At 41.4% G+C, this 15,050-nt stretch overlaps 1 protein-coding gene across 1 annotated transcript in view; it reads right to left on the reverse strand.

Moving 5' to 3' along the window:
• Positions 1 to 15,050, reverse strand: part of LOC120540506 (aminopeptidase N-like) — a 94,830-nt gene that overhangs the window by 60,614 nt on the left and 19,166 nt on the right. The window contains 2 exon segments of the mRNA XM_039771347.1: positions 4,669 to 4,823; positions 7,381 to 7,507. Coding sequence (XP_039627281.1) covers positions 4,669 to 4,823; positions 7,381 to 7,507 — 282 coding nt within the window.

A 15,050-nucleotide genomic window follows, 5' to 3' on the forward strand; every position in this document is an offset into this window, starting at 1 on the left:
TAGGTCCTAAGTGCTTTGATGATTAAAATGACTGGGATGAGGTGGGTGGCAGAAGGAATCAGTGATCAAATAAAGCTGGTGCTAACACATGATATTTCCTCATGCTACCTGTGGTATAGCGGGTCCACAGCTCAGATGAAAAAGTCCAGTTTTTAAATAGATAAATGCTGCACTCACGGTTTAAAGAGGGGCCGTGTTAGTGTGGCCGAAGCGGTTCTCGGACGCTACATGAGGTGGGCGTTCCTCGCTTATGTGCACGGGTGAGGAAATTGTCTGCATTCGTAATTGATGCCGGGTGCGGATAAAAGGGGCCGCCTCCCTCCAGTCAGCAGCAAGAGTCGGGTGGAAGAGGATGGAGCTCGGAAGAGAGGAGTGGAGGCGGTCAGAAGGACTGAGCAAGGCATTGTTGTGCGGCCAGGACTGTAAGGGGTGATTGGTGCTCCGGCACTGGGTTATTGCACTTTACTTGTGTTTGGAACTTGTAAATAAACGTGTGTGGAGAAAGAACATGTCTACCTGTCTGTGTCCGGGCTGTACCCCACAATATATATATAGTAGCACGAGCATGGAGAGGAGAAAAAAGAAAGTGAACAGAGGTTAAAGGAGAAGAAGGCGGCAGGAAGGAGAAAGCCAGTGCATGCAAGACAAGAGCATGTGGGTGAAGGCAGGCTCACTAGTTAGATTAGGCAACTGGAGGGAGAGCCTCCTGGAAAGGGTGTTTGGCTGACACTCTGTGGGGCTGAAGGAAACAGTCGCTCCAGCTGAGTGATCAGGGAGCTGGAGTGACCTGGAAGGTGGTTGGCTTGCCGCATAAAGCCACGGTAGGCAGTGGGAGTCTTAGGAGAGTGAACCTCAGCGTGAGCACACTGGCCGTTGGGGAACCTAAGTCTCAGTCTGATGGAGCCAGGGACCAAAAGGCAATCGGATGTTAAGGACAGCTGCATGGACGGCGACTCCCTGGTGTAACGCCTAGATGTTAGAAGTAGGGGAGCCGCCAATTAGAAAGAAGGGACCGAGCTTTGTTTTAAAGGACTGCTTCCTGCCATTATTTTAACCATGTTTTAATTGGATCTATTTATGGGATTTTAACCTCCCATCTTTCACTGGTTTTTAATGGATTATTTATTTAATGACTCTGTGATGCACTGCACTATTTATTTTGAACACTGTTGTTGTTTTTGCTGTTTTAAATAAAAGCACCTTTGCTCCTTTATGCACCATCACCTTTGCTTCGTTGTGATATCTTCACTGAGCAGCTCATCCAGTGACATAACCGACGGTGTCGGGTTCAAGAGCTCCCAAAACGGAGACGGGAGCCTGGAGCAAAACCTACATCATCACACTACCCTGCTTTCTTACTTTTACAATGATTGGATAATGTCCATATGAGTGAGTAAGAACTGAAAGGTTTTACAACCTTGAAACTGCCCAGATAACATTGCCTTCAAATTCATGTTTAATGAAATACAAGGGACGTTCAACTATAAATAAGAATTTTGTTGTAATTTGAGCACAAACCAACTTGTATTATCATGCACTCAGTGGCTAGCAGACACATTTAAAGTTACAGCCAACATTGCTGTAGCTGCGACCTCCCCTACCCACCCACAAACCCCAACCCCATTGCTCCAATCAGTTATTAAGGAGACTTCAGAGCAGGAAGGGCCCAGCTGTGTTGTACAATGCATAATAATTTCTTACAAAAGATAGTGTACTTCCTTCCCAAATCTTTACCACATTCAATATGTTAAAGAACAGTTGTCTTAGGCAGGGGTGTATAGTTGAGACAGAACATTAAGAGCAGTGTTTCTGAACCTTTTAGGTGTGGGTCCACTTCCTCCCACGCGTCGTTCCCTTTATTCAACCCCAACTCTCCTGATGGATCTCAGTTCACCAAGAGGGTATGATAAACACCTCTCTCTGCCATTGGCACTCCATTCACTAAAGGGGACTGATCCCTTACAAAGCAAAGGTGCTTACCTGGGAAAAATGGGTCACAACACCAAAAGAGTTCAGAAGCACTTTGTGACCCACTGTGACCCACTACCATTATAAACAACAGCAACTCGCGGTACACCGGTGGCAGCTTAGTGGCTTAGATGAAAAAGCCTAGTTTTTAAATAGATAATCGCCGCACTCGTGGTTTAAAGAGGGGCCAAGGAAGTGTGGCCGGAGCGGTTCTCGGACGCTATGTGAGGCGGGCGTTTCCTTGCACGAGGGAGGAATTGTCCGCATCCGTAATTGAAGCTGGGAACTGCTAATCACCACAAGTGAGCCACATTATATATAGTAGGAGTGCAAGTGGGAGGGGGAGAATAAAGAAAGTGAAGAAAGGTTAAGGGAGAAGAAGGCAGCAGGAAGCTGAAGTCTAGTGTGGCCATGCGTGAGTGAGCGAGTGAGCGGGTGAAGGCAGGCTCACAAGAGAGAGCAAGCAGCTGGAAGGAGTGTTAGGAGTGTTAGGCCGACACTTGGGGGGGCAGCTACAAGTGGTCGCTCTTGCTGAGCGCTTTGGAAGAACAGGAATGACCGGAAAGTGGTTGGTTCGTCACAAAAGGTAGCGGGAGTCAGGAGCCTTGGGAGGTGGCGGCCCCAGCGTGACCATCCTGGTCTCTGTGTAGTACAAGTCATAGTCTCGAGAGTCCTATGGAGCCAGGCACTGCAGGGCTACAGACTAGATGGAGAAGGTCAGCTGTGGGTTGAGCGACTCCACTGGTGCATAGCCTGGATGGAAGAAGCAGGCGAGCCGCCAGTAGAAGAAGGCACCAGGCGTTGTTTTAAAGGACTGCTTCCAGCCGTAGTATTTTAACTTTGTTTTTATTGATTTATTCATTGTGTTTTAACCTCCACCTTTTCACTGGTTTTTAATTGATTATTTATTTAATGACTTTTAGAAGTACTGTACTATTTATTTTGAACACTGTTTTGGTTTTGCTGTTTTTAAATAAAAGCACTTTTGCACCTTTTTGCACCATCCCCTTGCTTCGTTGTGATATCTTCACTGTCCAGGTGTCGGGTTCAAGAGCTTACAAAATGAAGATGGGAGCACAGAGTAGAAACCGCATCGTCACATTGATGTGACACGAGTTTGCTACATCACTCTAGACTCAGTTAGTGTGTAGTGGAGACTCACTGATTCTCCACATCCAGAAAAAAAGCAAACAAAGGGTTTTCAGCAGGGAAGGTTATGGCTGGTGTTTTCTGTGATTCAGAGGGTTTCACATACATGGACTTCCTCGTCGGTTAAAATACTACCAATGCACAGAAAACGTGAAGGCAGCAATTCTCCCCAAACAAACAAAAAAACCTTATTTTATTATTTATTTATTTTTCTTTCAGAAGACAACTTGTCCTCACACCATCAACGTAATGGTGGAAACTCTGTGGGCAGTGAAGTGGGATTCTCTGCCTCACCCACCCTATAGTTCACATGTTTGGACAGATGAATGTGCTTCTAGAAGGTAACAGATTCCAAGACAAAGATGTGCTCATTGCAGCTCTGTAAAGATAGATTGATCTGCAGCCAAAAACCTTCTTTGACTGGAATTAAGAAACTTCCAGAACATTGGATCAATAATGCATTGCAGTTCGTAGAGCGTGTATAAGGGATACTTTAAACTTTTCAGATGATGGATGTCAGCCTGAATTTGGTCAAGCTTAACAGTGCATGCTGGACGAGCTGGAATGCAAAGCAGGATTTTGACTATTTTGTATTGTCAGGCTGTTTATGAGCTTCAAGTTCCAAGGAACTAACCCTGAGTTGGCTTTGGGGTGACTTTGTTGCTTATACGCTTCAGTGATATTGTAACATTTGAGTGTTGCATAATGTTTTCTTCATTTTGTTTTTGCATCTACTTTCAGTGCTTTTCGGCTAAGTGTAAAATATCAACACATCCTGCTAGCACAGATGAGGACCTGCTCTTTTGGTAGGTAATGGAAGGGGAACTGCTGTTTTTTTAAATGGACACTTTCAGAGAGTCTTAGCTCTTCCTTAAAAGAAATCCACCTTTTTGTTTTTGATTGAGAAAACATAATCTGCAACTAAGAGCAACATGGGAATATTTACCTGTGTCTTGCTGTTTCTGATGGGACTGTATGAAGATTGACTTCACCCAGGTTGTTTGATTCTCTGTTGGTTGGATGCAAATTAATACCATTTGTGAATGAAAGCTTAAAGCCAATCTCTCTGCCTGACTGCTGCTAGCGGGCGAGGAGGTGAGATCATTCATTCCCTATCTGACTGTGGTTGCTTAAGGGTATAGTTAAACAAGTCCTGGGTTTACTGGTTGTGAAATGGGCCGAAATAAAGGGTTAAAAATAAGGATAGCCCCAGTCAGCGAGAATCAATGGCGAAACAAGTGGAGTGCAGCAGAGATAGTGAAACAGGTAAGAGGTTCAGGTAACAGTTACGCAGCTGTTTTTAACATTTCTTCCTATCCCTGATCTAGAAAAGCAAATGAAAGGTTAGTTGGTACCTTTTGTGTTCGATACAAGCCATAACTGATCTGGTAACATGATAAAACAGAGATTCTCAAGAAAAGCAATACGTATGATGCTTCCATTATGTTATTAATAAAGTGTTAAGAATTGACCTCTTGCTTATATTTGAATGTCCCTTATCAGCTCTACTGAATAAGTACAAACAAAGTAAGCAAAAAAACAGTCTGTTACCTGATGGGCCAGTTCATGAGCCACTACAGTAGTGACATACTCTTGATCAGCAAGTGAGGAGATGTTTGCATCAAAGAGCAAAGCTGTTTCACGGTACGTAATGAGACCCCAGTTCTCCATTGCCCCACCATAGAAGTCAGGGACAGCAATGTGGTCTAAATTTAAAAAGTGAGAAAAAAAATAAAACTTGTCAAAGATCAATCATTTAATCAATCAGATGTTCAATTAACCACTCAATCAATCAATTTATGAGTCAACCATTCATCATCCATCAATCAATCAGTCTGTGTCTTTGGCCACTATCCATCATTTTGGGTCATAGGGAGCTAAGGGCTGGCAGCTTCGCTGAATGTAAAAGAAGCTGCATATTTTGGAAAGGTTATAGGCCTGGAAAACTAGAAGATGCTGGCAAGGTGTCCACATTCTTAATTATGGGGCAATACACTTATATGTGTACAAAAATCAGAATTACAGTCCTACAAGAAAGGAGTCCCAGATCAATCCCAGACTGCTGGCACTTTAACATGGAGGCAGTGTGAACAGGGACTGTATTTGAGACCCTTGTCACGCATGCATGTCCGAGGATATCCTTGCTGGCGCATTTGAGGTATGTGGTAACCTGCCAGGGTGAGAAGTGGCGCTATTACCCCGCAGCTCTGGGAAACCACCCACTCAGGGAAATCAGCTCCACCATTTCCAGTTCTCCTGTTAGGAAAGGCCTGGCTGCTTTCACTGAGCCGTCTTTTGGGACCAATTCCTGACAAGTCCGGGATCTACGGGAGACCTCTTATTTGTTGTGACGGCTGAACCCGAGCCCTTATTTTTTTGTGTTTTGCCCTACGGGGTTATGTTAGTTGTTGCCAGAAGGCACTTATTTAAGTTTGAAGAAGAAAAGCGGGGAATGAAATGGAACAACTTGGCTGGTGCCCCAAATATTTTTTGTTTATCCCAGTTTTGTTTTGACCTGTGCTTGGCCAGCTCACACCCTGTAACTTATAACGAATTCTAGGACTGATGCATGAGCAGGTTACATGGCTTGCTGGGGTCATACACTGAGACAACGGGAAGAATGAAACTGGAAGCGCTGTGGCTTAGAGTTCCGTTTCTCACACAGAAGCCAAAAATCAAGAGTCACGAGAGCGACTGTCATGTTTTCGCCTGTCACTTTGTATTATCTGTTTGTCTACTTGGTCTAAACCAGGGGTTTTCAAACTCAGTCCTGGGGGTCGACTGTGGCTGCAGGTTTTCATTTCAACCAGATTCATATTCAGTGCCAGCAACTGATAACACTGATCTCATTTAATTAGCTGGTATTTTTTTCTTATCTTATCTTTTTCTTTATTCAGAAAACCACAGCAGCATGATTTTTAGATATTTAGAAATATTTCTGTTTTTGCTATGGATTTGAATGCTTAACTCTTTTTTGTTGATTTCATTATATTTTTCCAATTCTCTGTGCAGTTTGCTCACTTCATCGTATCTTAATAAACGAGCAGAGCAGACACCCAGAAAAATGACACTGAATTATGAAAGACTGCAACTACTTCAGTGTCAGACCCACTAACTAGAAAATAATGCATTCATTAAATAATTATAACACCTGGAAAAGTAGAATGAAAATCACGATGAAAATATTGTTAAAAAGAAAAAAATACATTATTCCCATATAACTGCTTAGTACATTTTTTATATATTTTTCTTTTTACCAAACTTATTTTTCTAATTTCTATGTTGTTCCCAAAACACAGAACTTGGGAAATAACAGTTCACTTAATTAGCCCAGGAGTCCAATTTTTAAAACACGCTGCAGTCACAGGGGCTTCCCTGGAGTGAGTTTGAGAACTCCTGGCCTAGACTATTTTCACCCCGTTGATGTGAGATACTACTTTTATATATTGTACTGTATTTGTCAAGTTGTTCTCAAACTGCACTCTTTGTGGTAGGGTCACAAAAACTGGCAGCTTGCCTCTATGGCAATGGTCATGATGCCAGTATGGTATGCCAGACTATCACAAGTGCAGAATAAATGTTTTCATTTTATTTATTGCAAGGCCTTTGAAAGACCAGTCTGCCAGAAAAGCAGTAACCATACTGACACATGTATCACATGCTCCTGGCATTGCTAGAATGCCAGTCCCTGGGCACACCCATGTAAGGGTACAAGGACAGTAGATAAGTCATAACTCTTATCACTTATGAAACTGAGTGTTTGTGTTCCATTGTTAGTTATGTTTGTTTTTTGATCAATTTTTTTTTCTTGCAAATGCCTGTCAATCTGTCCATCTACTTATTGTATCCGCTTAATCAGGTTTAGGGTTATAGGAGGCCAAAGCCTATCACTAAAGCATCAGGTGTAAGACAGGGTGCCAGACCATCACAGGACACACTCCTATTCATACCTACGTGACCAATTGTGACACACCAAACAAAATAACAAACATATCTTTGGGATGTGGATGAAAAAACAAGGGACCTGGAGAAAATGGAGGTTAACAGAGAGAACATTCAGACTCCACATTCTGACCCAGCAGGCTGGATCTATAATACAGCATTTGTAACCTCTGCACCATTGTATTACCCTCTATTGTATTTTATTTGTATCTTTTCTTACTTACTTTACAATGTTTAATGTGGAGACACATAAAGTGCCTTGTAATCTGGCTTTTTGATGAGTAAACAGCAACACATTTCCTAGAAGCCACAAAGTTGTACCTGCTTTTCTGTAGACATAGTCTTCTGCAAACAGGCTCTCGAAGAACACTACCATTTTTGTTGCAATTAACAAGGAATAGTTGCCGTGTCCGTCATTGATAGCTGATGTCCGGGCCCACACTCGGACCTGCAAAACATAAAAGCAGATATTTAGTGATGACTGTTCTGGTGCCGCTCTCTCACATGGCCTGGATTGATCAAAGATAAATTGCAATTAAACGCCAGGCAACCCTTTTTCTTGATGTAAAGCAGTAACCCGTCCTGAATGGGATTATTTTAATCCCAGGACACTCACCCTCATACACACACCCACATATGGTCACAGATTATTAAAAAAAAAAAAAAATATATATATATATATATATATATATATATATATATATATATATATATATATTTGGAAAAAGGGAGGAAACAAACAGAAACACAGGAAGAACCAGCAAACTCCATACTAAGAAGTATCTCCACTTGGAAATTAAATGCAGGTCCATATGTTGTCTCCACTTTAAAAATTACAGTCCTGCAAAATGTAATTAGGAGTCCTCAACATTCATTAAATTTGTGAAAAGAAGTGACATACAGTTCATGTTACTTATGACAAAATGTAGAAGATTATTCTGAATTTCCCAGGAGTATAGCAGGGCAGTAACTCTAAAATGTAGGTTTTGTGGTAAAATTCAAATGTCCTTTTATATTCTGTTCCTTTTACTTCCATTGTTGTGAGGGGCAGTTATGGAATCAGAACATACCCATTAGAATCAGAGTAGATCAGACAGAATGCCAGTCAATAACAGGGCACACTGACACATTCAGCATCACCAGGACAATGCAGAGTTGCTAGATGACATAGCCACACAGTCTTGGGATGTGAGCTGAAACCTACACTGACACAGGGAAAAAATCTGCACTTGAACCCAGGTTTCTGGAGTTTTGAGACCACCATAGTCCTCTTGGCAGGTACTCATTGAATTGCTGGGATGTTACTGTGAAACGTTCACCAGTGACTGAACACTCTGTAACATAATCTCTAGAAAGTGATGTTTGTCATGTTTCAGCCAAGGTCATTTCCCTGGCTTATACCTATTTTCCTTTTCTGTGCTTTCTTTGTTTATTTTAAAGTATTATTTCTCATGAATATATTATATTTATGTGTTTTTCAAGCCATTGTTTTATGTACTATTTACTTTCTATGCATTACTTGTTCTGCTGTGTCCATTGTGTTTTGTAGGTGGAATCCCAAGTGACGTTGCAGCTGAAGGATCACCCTCAGCCTGTTTCTTGTGAGGCCGATGAGCAGATCCTTCATTGTGGTTAACTGTGGCTGTTTTTTGAGAAGTGCATAATTTTGTGAATATTGTCTTTTTCTGACTTGCATTTTTTGACCTTCTGTCTCAGGTTTATGATTATTGGATTTTGGATAAGCATTTGTTTGTTGTGGTTTGCCTTTTTAGGCAAGCCTTTTACCTTTTCCTGGTTTTTCTTATTTTTTTTATATATTTATTTTTTCAGATTGATTTCAAATAAGTCCTCTTTTTTTCTAAAGATTATTTGTTAATGGGTTTCTCATGCGAAATGTTTTTCAATTCTCCTTTCTCTTGTGAGATATTTTGATATGTTTTGGGGCCTTTAGGGTATTTTGAACCTTTAAAGCCTATTCCCCATTTTTTCTGCCTGTAGAGGCCGAAGTCTGGCAGTAATGTTTGGGGTCTGGTGGCCTGGGGTGAGGTCTGTCTTAAATAGGCCAGTGAACGCTCTAACCTGGTTCAATGGGTCTTGTAGAGGCTTCACACTGTTTAGTTATGTTGTGTTCCGATCATCATAATAAAGTTTAGCTTGATTCCTTTTACACTCCATCTTTCTCTGCCAGACTCTTATACAGTATGTGTTAAAAGTTTAACAATAGATTAGACTCAAGATTACAGGCACAGATAAAGTTATATGAATATTAACCCACATTTTAATGTTGTTTTTTAATTCTGTTGGTTGGTCTTAATCTCCTTATTGAGCTCAGTGTTATGGGGCTGGAGTCTATCCCAGCAGTTTTGGAGGCATGCTTGGAAAATGTGCTAATTCATCACAGAACCCACTCACAAATCACACTGATCCAAATGGAACCAGTTTAGAGTCGCCAATAAGTCAGAGTAACCTGAGGAAAACCATGTGCAGACTCCACGTAGACGGTGCCAGAATTTGAGCTCTGAAATTGTGAGACAGCAGCCACTGAGACACTGAGCTGTCGCTTAATAAAGTATCACTTGTTTTATTCTACTTCCAACACTTAAATGAGCACAGACTACTTGAAGTATTATATTTTTATTCCTTATGTTTGAGGTCTTAGGAAGTGGTCCATTCATTCATTTAATTAATTGGTTTAACCCAATTATAAGGTTCCAGGAAAAGGAAGCTGGACCTGACATAAGGGGCACTAGACAGGATGGCTGAGTTTGTGCCTAAATTGCTACCAGTCATGATATTGTACCAAAGTTTTGAATGTTTTCCAGCGACTCAAGGACATCCAGATGGTGCAGAGGTTAGCTTTGTGGCCTATGATTAGATTTCTACTTATTGTAGGTCACTATCTATACAGAATTTGCCAATTTTCTGTAAGCTCATGAAGTTTCTCCTGGGTACTCCACCATTCATTCACTGCTTACCTTGAATTGTCCTCTTAGACCTGAGTCTGACCTGTGATGGCCTGGCATGCAGGGTTGGTTACTAACTTCCTTCTGATGGCTTTTCTGATAAAGTGAATACTGCAAATGGATTTAAGAAATACAAACGAAGGAATAGCAGCACAGCAGGACTAGGCCCATTCAGGTTTGTTCACAGATATTTTCAAGGTTTATTAGGGTGACTGTACAGATAAATAAGGACACTTCAAATAAAGCATGTTCATGCCATGACATGCAAAGCTGACCTTATGGTTACCTAAACTGCAAATGTTTATACACATTTGAAATCTTATTTAAAAAGTTGATTCAATGATGGAGCATGGAAATTTGAGAAAATGTAACTGATTTTTAAGCAATTTTATTTTACTTGACTCCTCTGTTTGTTTGTTTGTCTGGGTCAAATCTTGCAACTGATTTTAAACCCACTTCTGACAAAGTGAATTTCTTCAAATTTTGCATATTTGTCCAGTATCGACGACAATACAATAATCCGTCATAACCGATACAATTACGTAACAAATTTCACCATAATCAATGGTTATGCGATTACAATTAACGCACATACAACAATGACAGAGAAAGAATATAGTGGGATATATGAGCATACAAGTGAGAAGCGCATTGGATTGCCCCTACTTTCTTCTTCCAGTAAGTGGAGTCGGTAAATATGTGTGCCGATATTACTTGTTTACTCTTGTGAAGCAATAGCCTTGATGATTACTGTGAGGAAGAATTGCCGTAAGATTGCCGTTCTGTCATCGATATTTTTTTTCTGCAGAGACCGAGTGCTAATCCCATTAGAGCTTGAACAGAAAAATAGGAACTAAAATATAATTTGTTTAGTATTCAAATAATTCTGCAAAGAAGATATATTATGTAATACTTTTAAAGAAGCTTCAAGCAAGTCAAGTTGGGGGAGCATGCACTGGTACAGTGCGTTGCTGCACCCACTACATGGCTAAACAACTCGGGATCCTGGTTGGCAACCCCCCAGGCACCCACCCTCCAGAAATGACCCTCTATCTACCACAGCCAGGTGTTACGTGGCCGACCCCTTGGCCTGGTCCAGCCACTCGGGTCCCCAACAATGAGGATCCTATGAGCTGGATCACCCTCAGGGAAACACGCCACATGGCTGTAGTGCCATAACTGATGCTCCCTCACAATATCGGGAGTGCCACACACCCCTTTCCAGTGACCTTATGACCCCTCATTCTCTCCCAATCCATGTACTGACTTCACAGGAAGAGTCACCAGAGACATGAATGTCACCGCCAAGGTAAGTGACATTCCTGGATCTATCCAGGACACTCACAAGCCCAGACACTCAGACTCCTCGCTCAGTCTCTCGAGCGTCCCAATCAGAGCCTCCATTGACTCCGCGAAGATCACAGCATCGTCAGCAAAGTCAAGATCCATGAATCTTTCTTCACCAACAGATGCCCCACAACCGCTGGACCCGACGACCTTGCCCAACACCCAGTCCATACAAACATTGAACAGAGTAGGAGCAAGAACACACTCCTTTTTGAAAGAAGTTTCCCGTTTGTGAAAATGATTAAAGAAAAATCATTTGCAAAATATTCAAAAACTAAAAAGTACAAAATAAAATATTGTGGACTGGGACCCGGACACAGGCAGACGGACAACATAGTTCCACCATACACTGTTTATTTACAATATATTTACAAATCTTTTGTGCACTCACACACCCCAGTGCCTCCAGCACCGATTCCCCCAATGTCCAGGCCTCACTCTTTCAGTGCCTTTTTCTTGGCCGCCTGCCGTCCTCTCTCCAGCTCTGTCCTGCCACTGCTGACTGGAGGGAGACGGCCCCTTATATGGGAACCCGGATGGGCTCTAGCTGCTTCCCGGCAATCAGTCATGGTCACACCCCAGTGTGGCGGAAGTGCCGGCTGCGCACCCAGAAGCCGTCCGGGTATCCCCTGTTCTCTTCCCCCCAGCACTTCCTGGTGTGGCGGAAGTGCTGGGCTCCAGGGTTCCTCAGGCACCTGGGCGCCGCCTGGCGATGGCCACGGGCCCCTACAGGGTTGGGCTTCCAAGCCCTCTACCCGTGGCCCCCAATACAATCAGGGCGATCGCCCTCTTGCGGTCTGGAGGAGGCACAGGCCCTCCTCTGGGCGTCCCGGCCGGGGACCACAATATATAAAAATATGATTTTATTTACACATAAATTAATTAATTGAATCAATTAATAGAATAACTACTTTCATTCTAAGATATAATTAAAAAAAACAACACTGCAATTCCTCACTATGCTAAACAAGTTTCAGAAATTTTTTGAATCAATTAATTTATGTGCGCCACATGGTTTTATTTGGTCACATACAACCATGAAAATTGTGGTTAAAGAAAAAATTATTTTTTGCTTTTTAGTGCATTTATAACTAAAGTAAATAAAATCGTTTTACTTAAAAAAATGGTATATATTTTATTATAAACTTAATTCATTAACTAATTAACGAAACCTATCTATTCTACAGTACTATAGGCTCATGGGAGTATTGAGATGAAAGACACAGCCAGTGCTGGAGTGAATGATAGTCCATTCCAGAGCACAGACATGCATCCTGCCACACTGACTCACTCTGGACAAGTTTACAGCCAGCAGGCAGCATGATGTAGTGGCTAAGACCTTGAAACCCCAAGTTTGGGAGCTCAAGTTCCACCTCTGATTGATTCATTTATTCTGCCTGTGTGCTGATAGTAAAAATGTATGAATACATTTTTACTTGATCCAGAAGCTTAATATGCAATAATAATTCTAAACAATAAAAAAATAGAGGCACTAAGTTGCAAGTATCCAAAGTAGATCTGCTGGAGTCTACCTGCTTATTTGGCTCCTGCCAACCTCCTTGAATTGCCTGCTGTTATAAAATATGGTCAAGAAACTGCACCAATGATCAAGAAATTGTATTAAGAGTTAATATGTACAACTGAGAGAGGACACTGTTAAAATCTGAACAGCTAAACCATAAGCAAATCTGGAACAAGAATTGTTAGGAGTCGTCAGCTAGCGAACTGAGACACTTAAACCATAAAAAAAGTCGAGAAGTGTTATTCTGTGAGTCGAAAACCAGAGGAACTCAAATACTGAAGCTGTCCAAGGGATCAATCTGCAATCTCGGATGCTGCACAGAACGCTGCATGGGGTTTATATGGAGTCATCTATGACATGGCACGTAGTGGCTACTGGGGAGCAGCACCCAGCAAAAGTGTAGCCGATTCTAGTAATAGCCATAAAATGCCAAAGCTACAAAATGACAATCACACGCTCTTGAAATTAAACGCTAACAGTATTTATACTGGTTCATGACTAAATTATTAATACACAATGTATGTATGGAGATTCCTCTAAAGTAAAGCCTACCAAAGACCCACAACAGAGCAATAGGAAAATTAATGTACTATACTAAAACCCAGAAGAAACCCACATAGACACGGAGGGAATGTGCAAAGCCCACACAGACAGCATCCAAGCCACTACTGAAACCATTGCAAATAAAATGTTTCTCTGATAGAATGATGTCCCATCCTGGATTAATTCCTGCCTTGTGTCCAATGATTCTAGGGCAGGTTGTCCCAGAGGTTTCAGAGTCTTCTTGACTGTGAAATTAATTAAGTTTTAAAATTTCATTCAAGTCCACTCAATAAAATTGGTGATGAAGCAGTCGCCTAATGTGCCAGTTCTATGGGCCAATCCTGGGCACAAGCAATTCAGTAAAGCAGGCCAACTTTTAAGGTAAAAGGTTGTGAGGGGTTCTCATTACAGGGGTTAACAACCACTTTTGTAAACTAAGATTTACATTTAAATCTACATCTATTTTGAAAACACCATGTTCAGAGGGGACACTGAGACTTCTTTACAGAGAAACGCTTTGGCATGATAGCTGAGCCCGAGCTGGATTTGGCCCTGGGACAGAAGGAAATAAACTGCTTTGCATGTTTAAACAAATGACAAAGTTCTCAATTTGAAAATCAATCCCTAGCTTAAAGTGATGCTTGTGATATTAAAACCGTTGCCAGTCACTAATGATTTTATTATCAGGAGCTGTGCTGGTCAAACACACAAGTTAAATAAAGCCGATAAGACACTGCTCATATCTAGTAGAACACTGCATCATAAATTTCAAGCAGTTTTGAGCTTCTCTCAGATAGCGAGGAATTCCATTTATTTCCTTGGTAATTATAAACAGAACATAATTGATACACATCTTAATCATTCATGTTAAGGAAACAGTAGAGTTACTGTAAAGTTAGGTGGCCACAGCCACCTAAATGTGCTATTTTAAAGTATTTTTTTAAATTATTTCTTGAAGATGCTACAGATCACTTAGAATTTTTAGCTTGGAAATAGTTCAAGAGTATTTATTTATTGTCATTTCATCCATATGCAGTAGTACAGCATACAGTGAAACGAAACAATGTTCCTCCAGGACCATGGTGCTACATAGAACAAAAAAATCCACGACACATAACATAAAGACACATAATATGTAACAAAGTGCATGTGAGTCAAATGTGCAAACATGTGCAACCATGTGCAACATTGCAGAGCAGAACACATATATCAGATAGTAGACCAGTCCGTGAGTGTTCAGGAATCTGACTGCTGGGGAAAAAAAACTGTTACATATTCTGGTGGTAAGGGCCCGAATGCTGCAGTACCTTTTTCCTAATAACAGAAGTGTAAACAGTGAGTGTAAAGGGTGTGTTGGGTCATTCACAATGCTGGTGGCTTTGTGGATACAGCGTATGGTGTAAATGTCCATGATGGAAGGAAGTTAGACACCGATGATCTTCTCAGCTGTCTTCACTATTTGTTGTAGGGCTTTATGATCCCTTACTGTGCAATTTCCAAACTAGACAGTGATGCAGTTACTCAGGATGCTCTCTATGGTTCCTCTGTAGAATGTTGTTAGAGTAGTTGGTGGAAGATGGGCTTTCCTCATCCTCATCCAGGAAGTAGAGCCACTG

The sequence above is a fragment of the Polypterus senegalus genome, chromosome 12, assembly GCF_016835505.1.
Source record: "Polypterus senegalus isolate Bchr_013 chromosome 12, ASM1683550v1, whole genome shotgun sequence".
NCBI lineage: Eukaryota > Metazoa > Chordata > Cladistia > Polypteriformes > Polypteridae > Polypterus > Polypterus senegalus.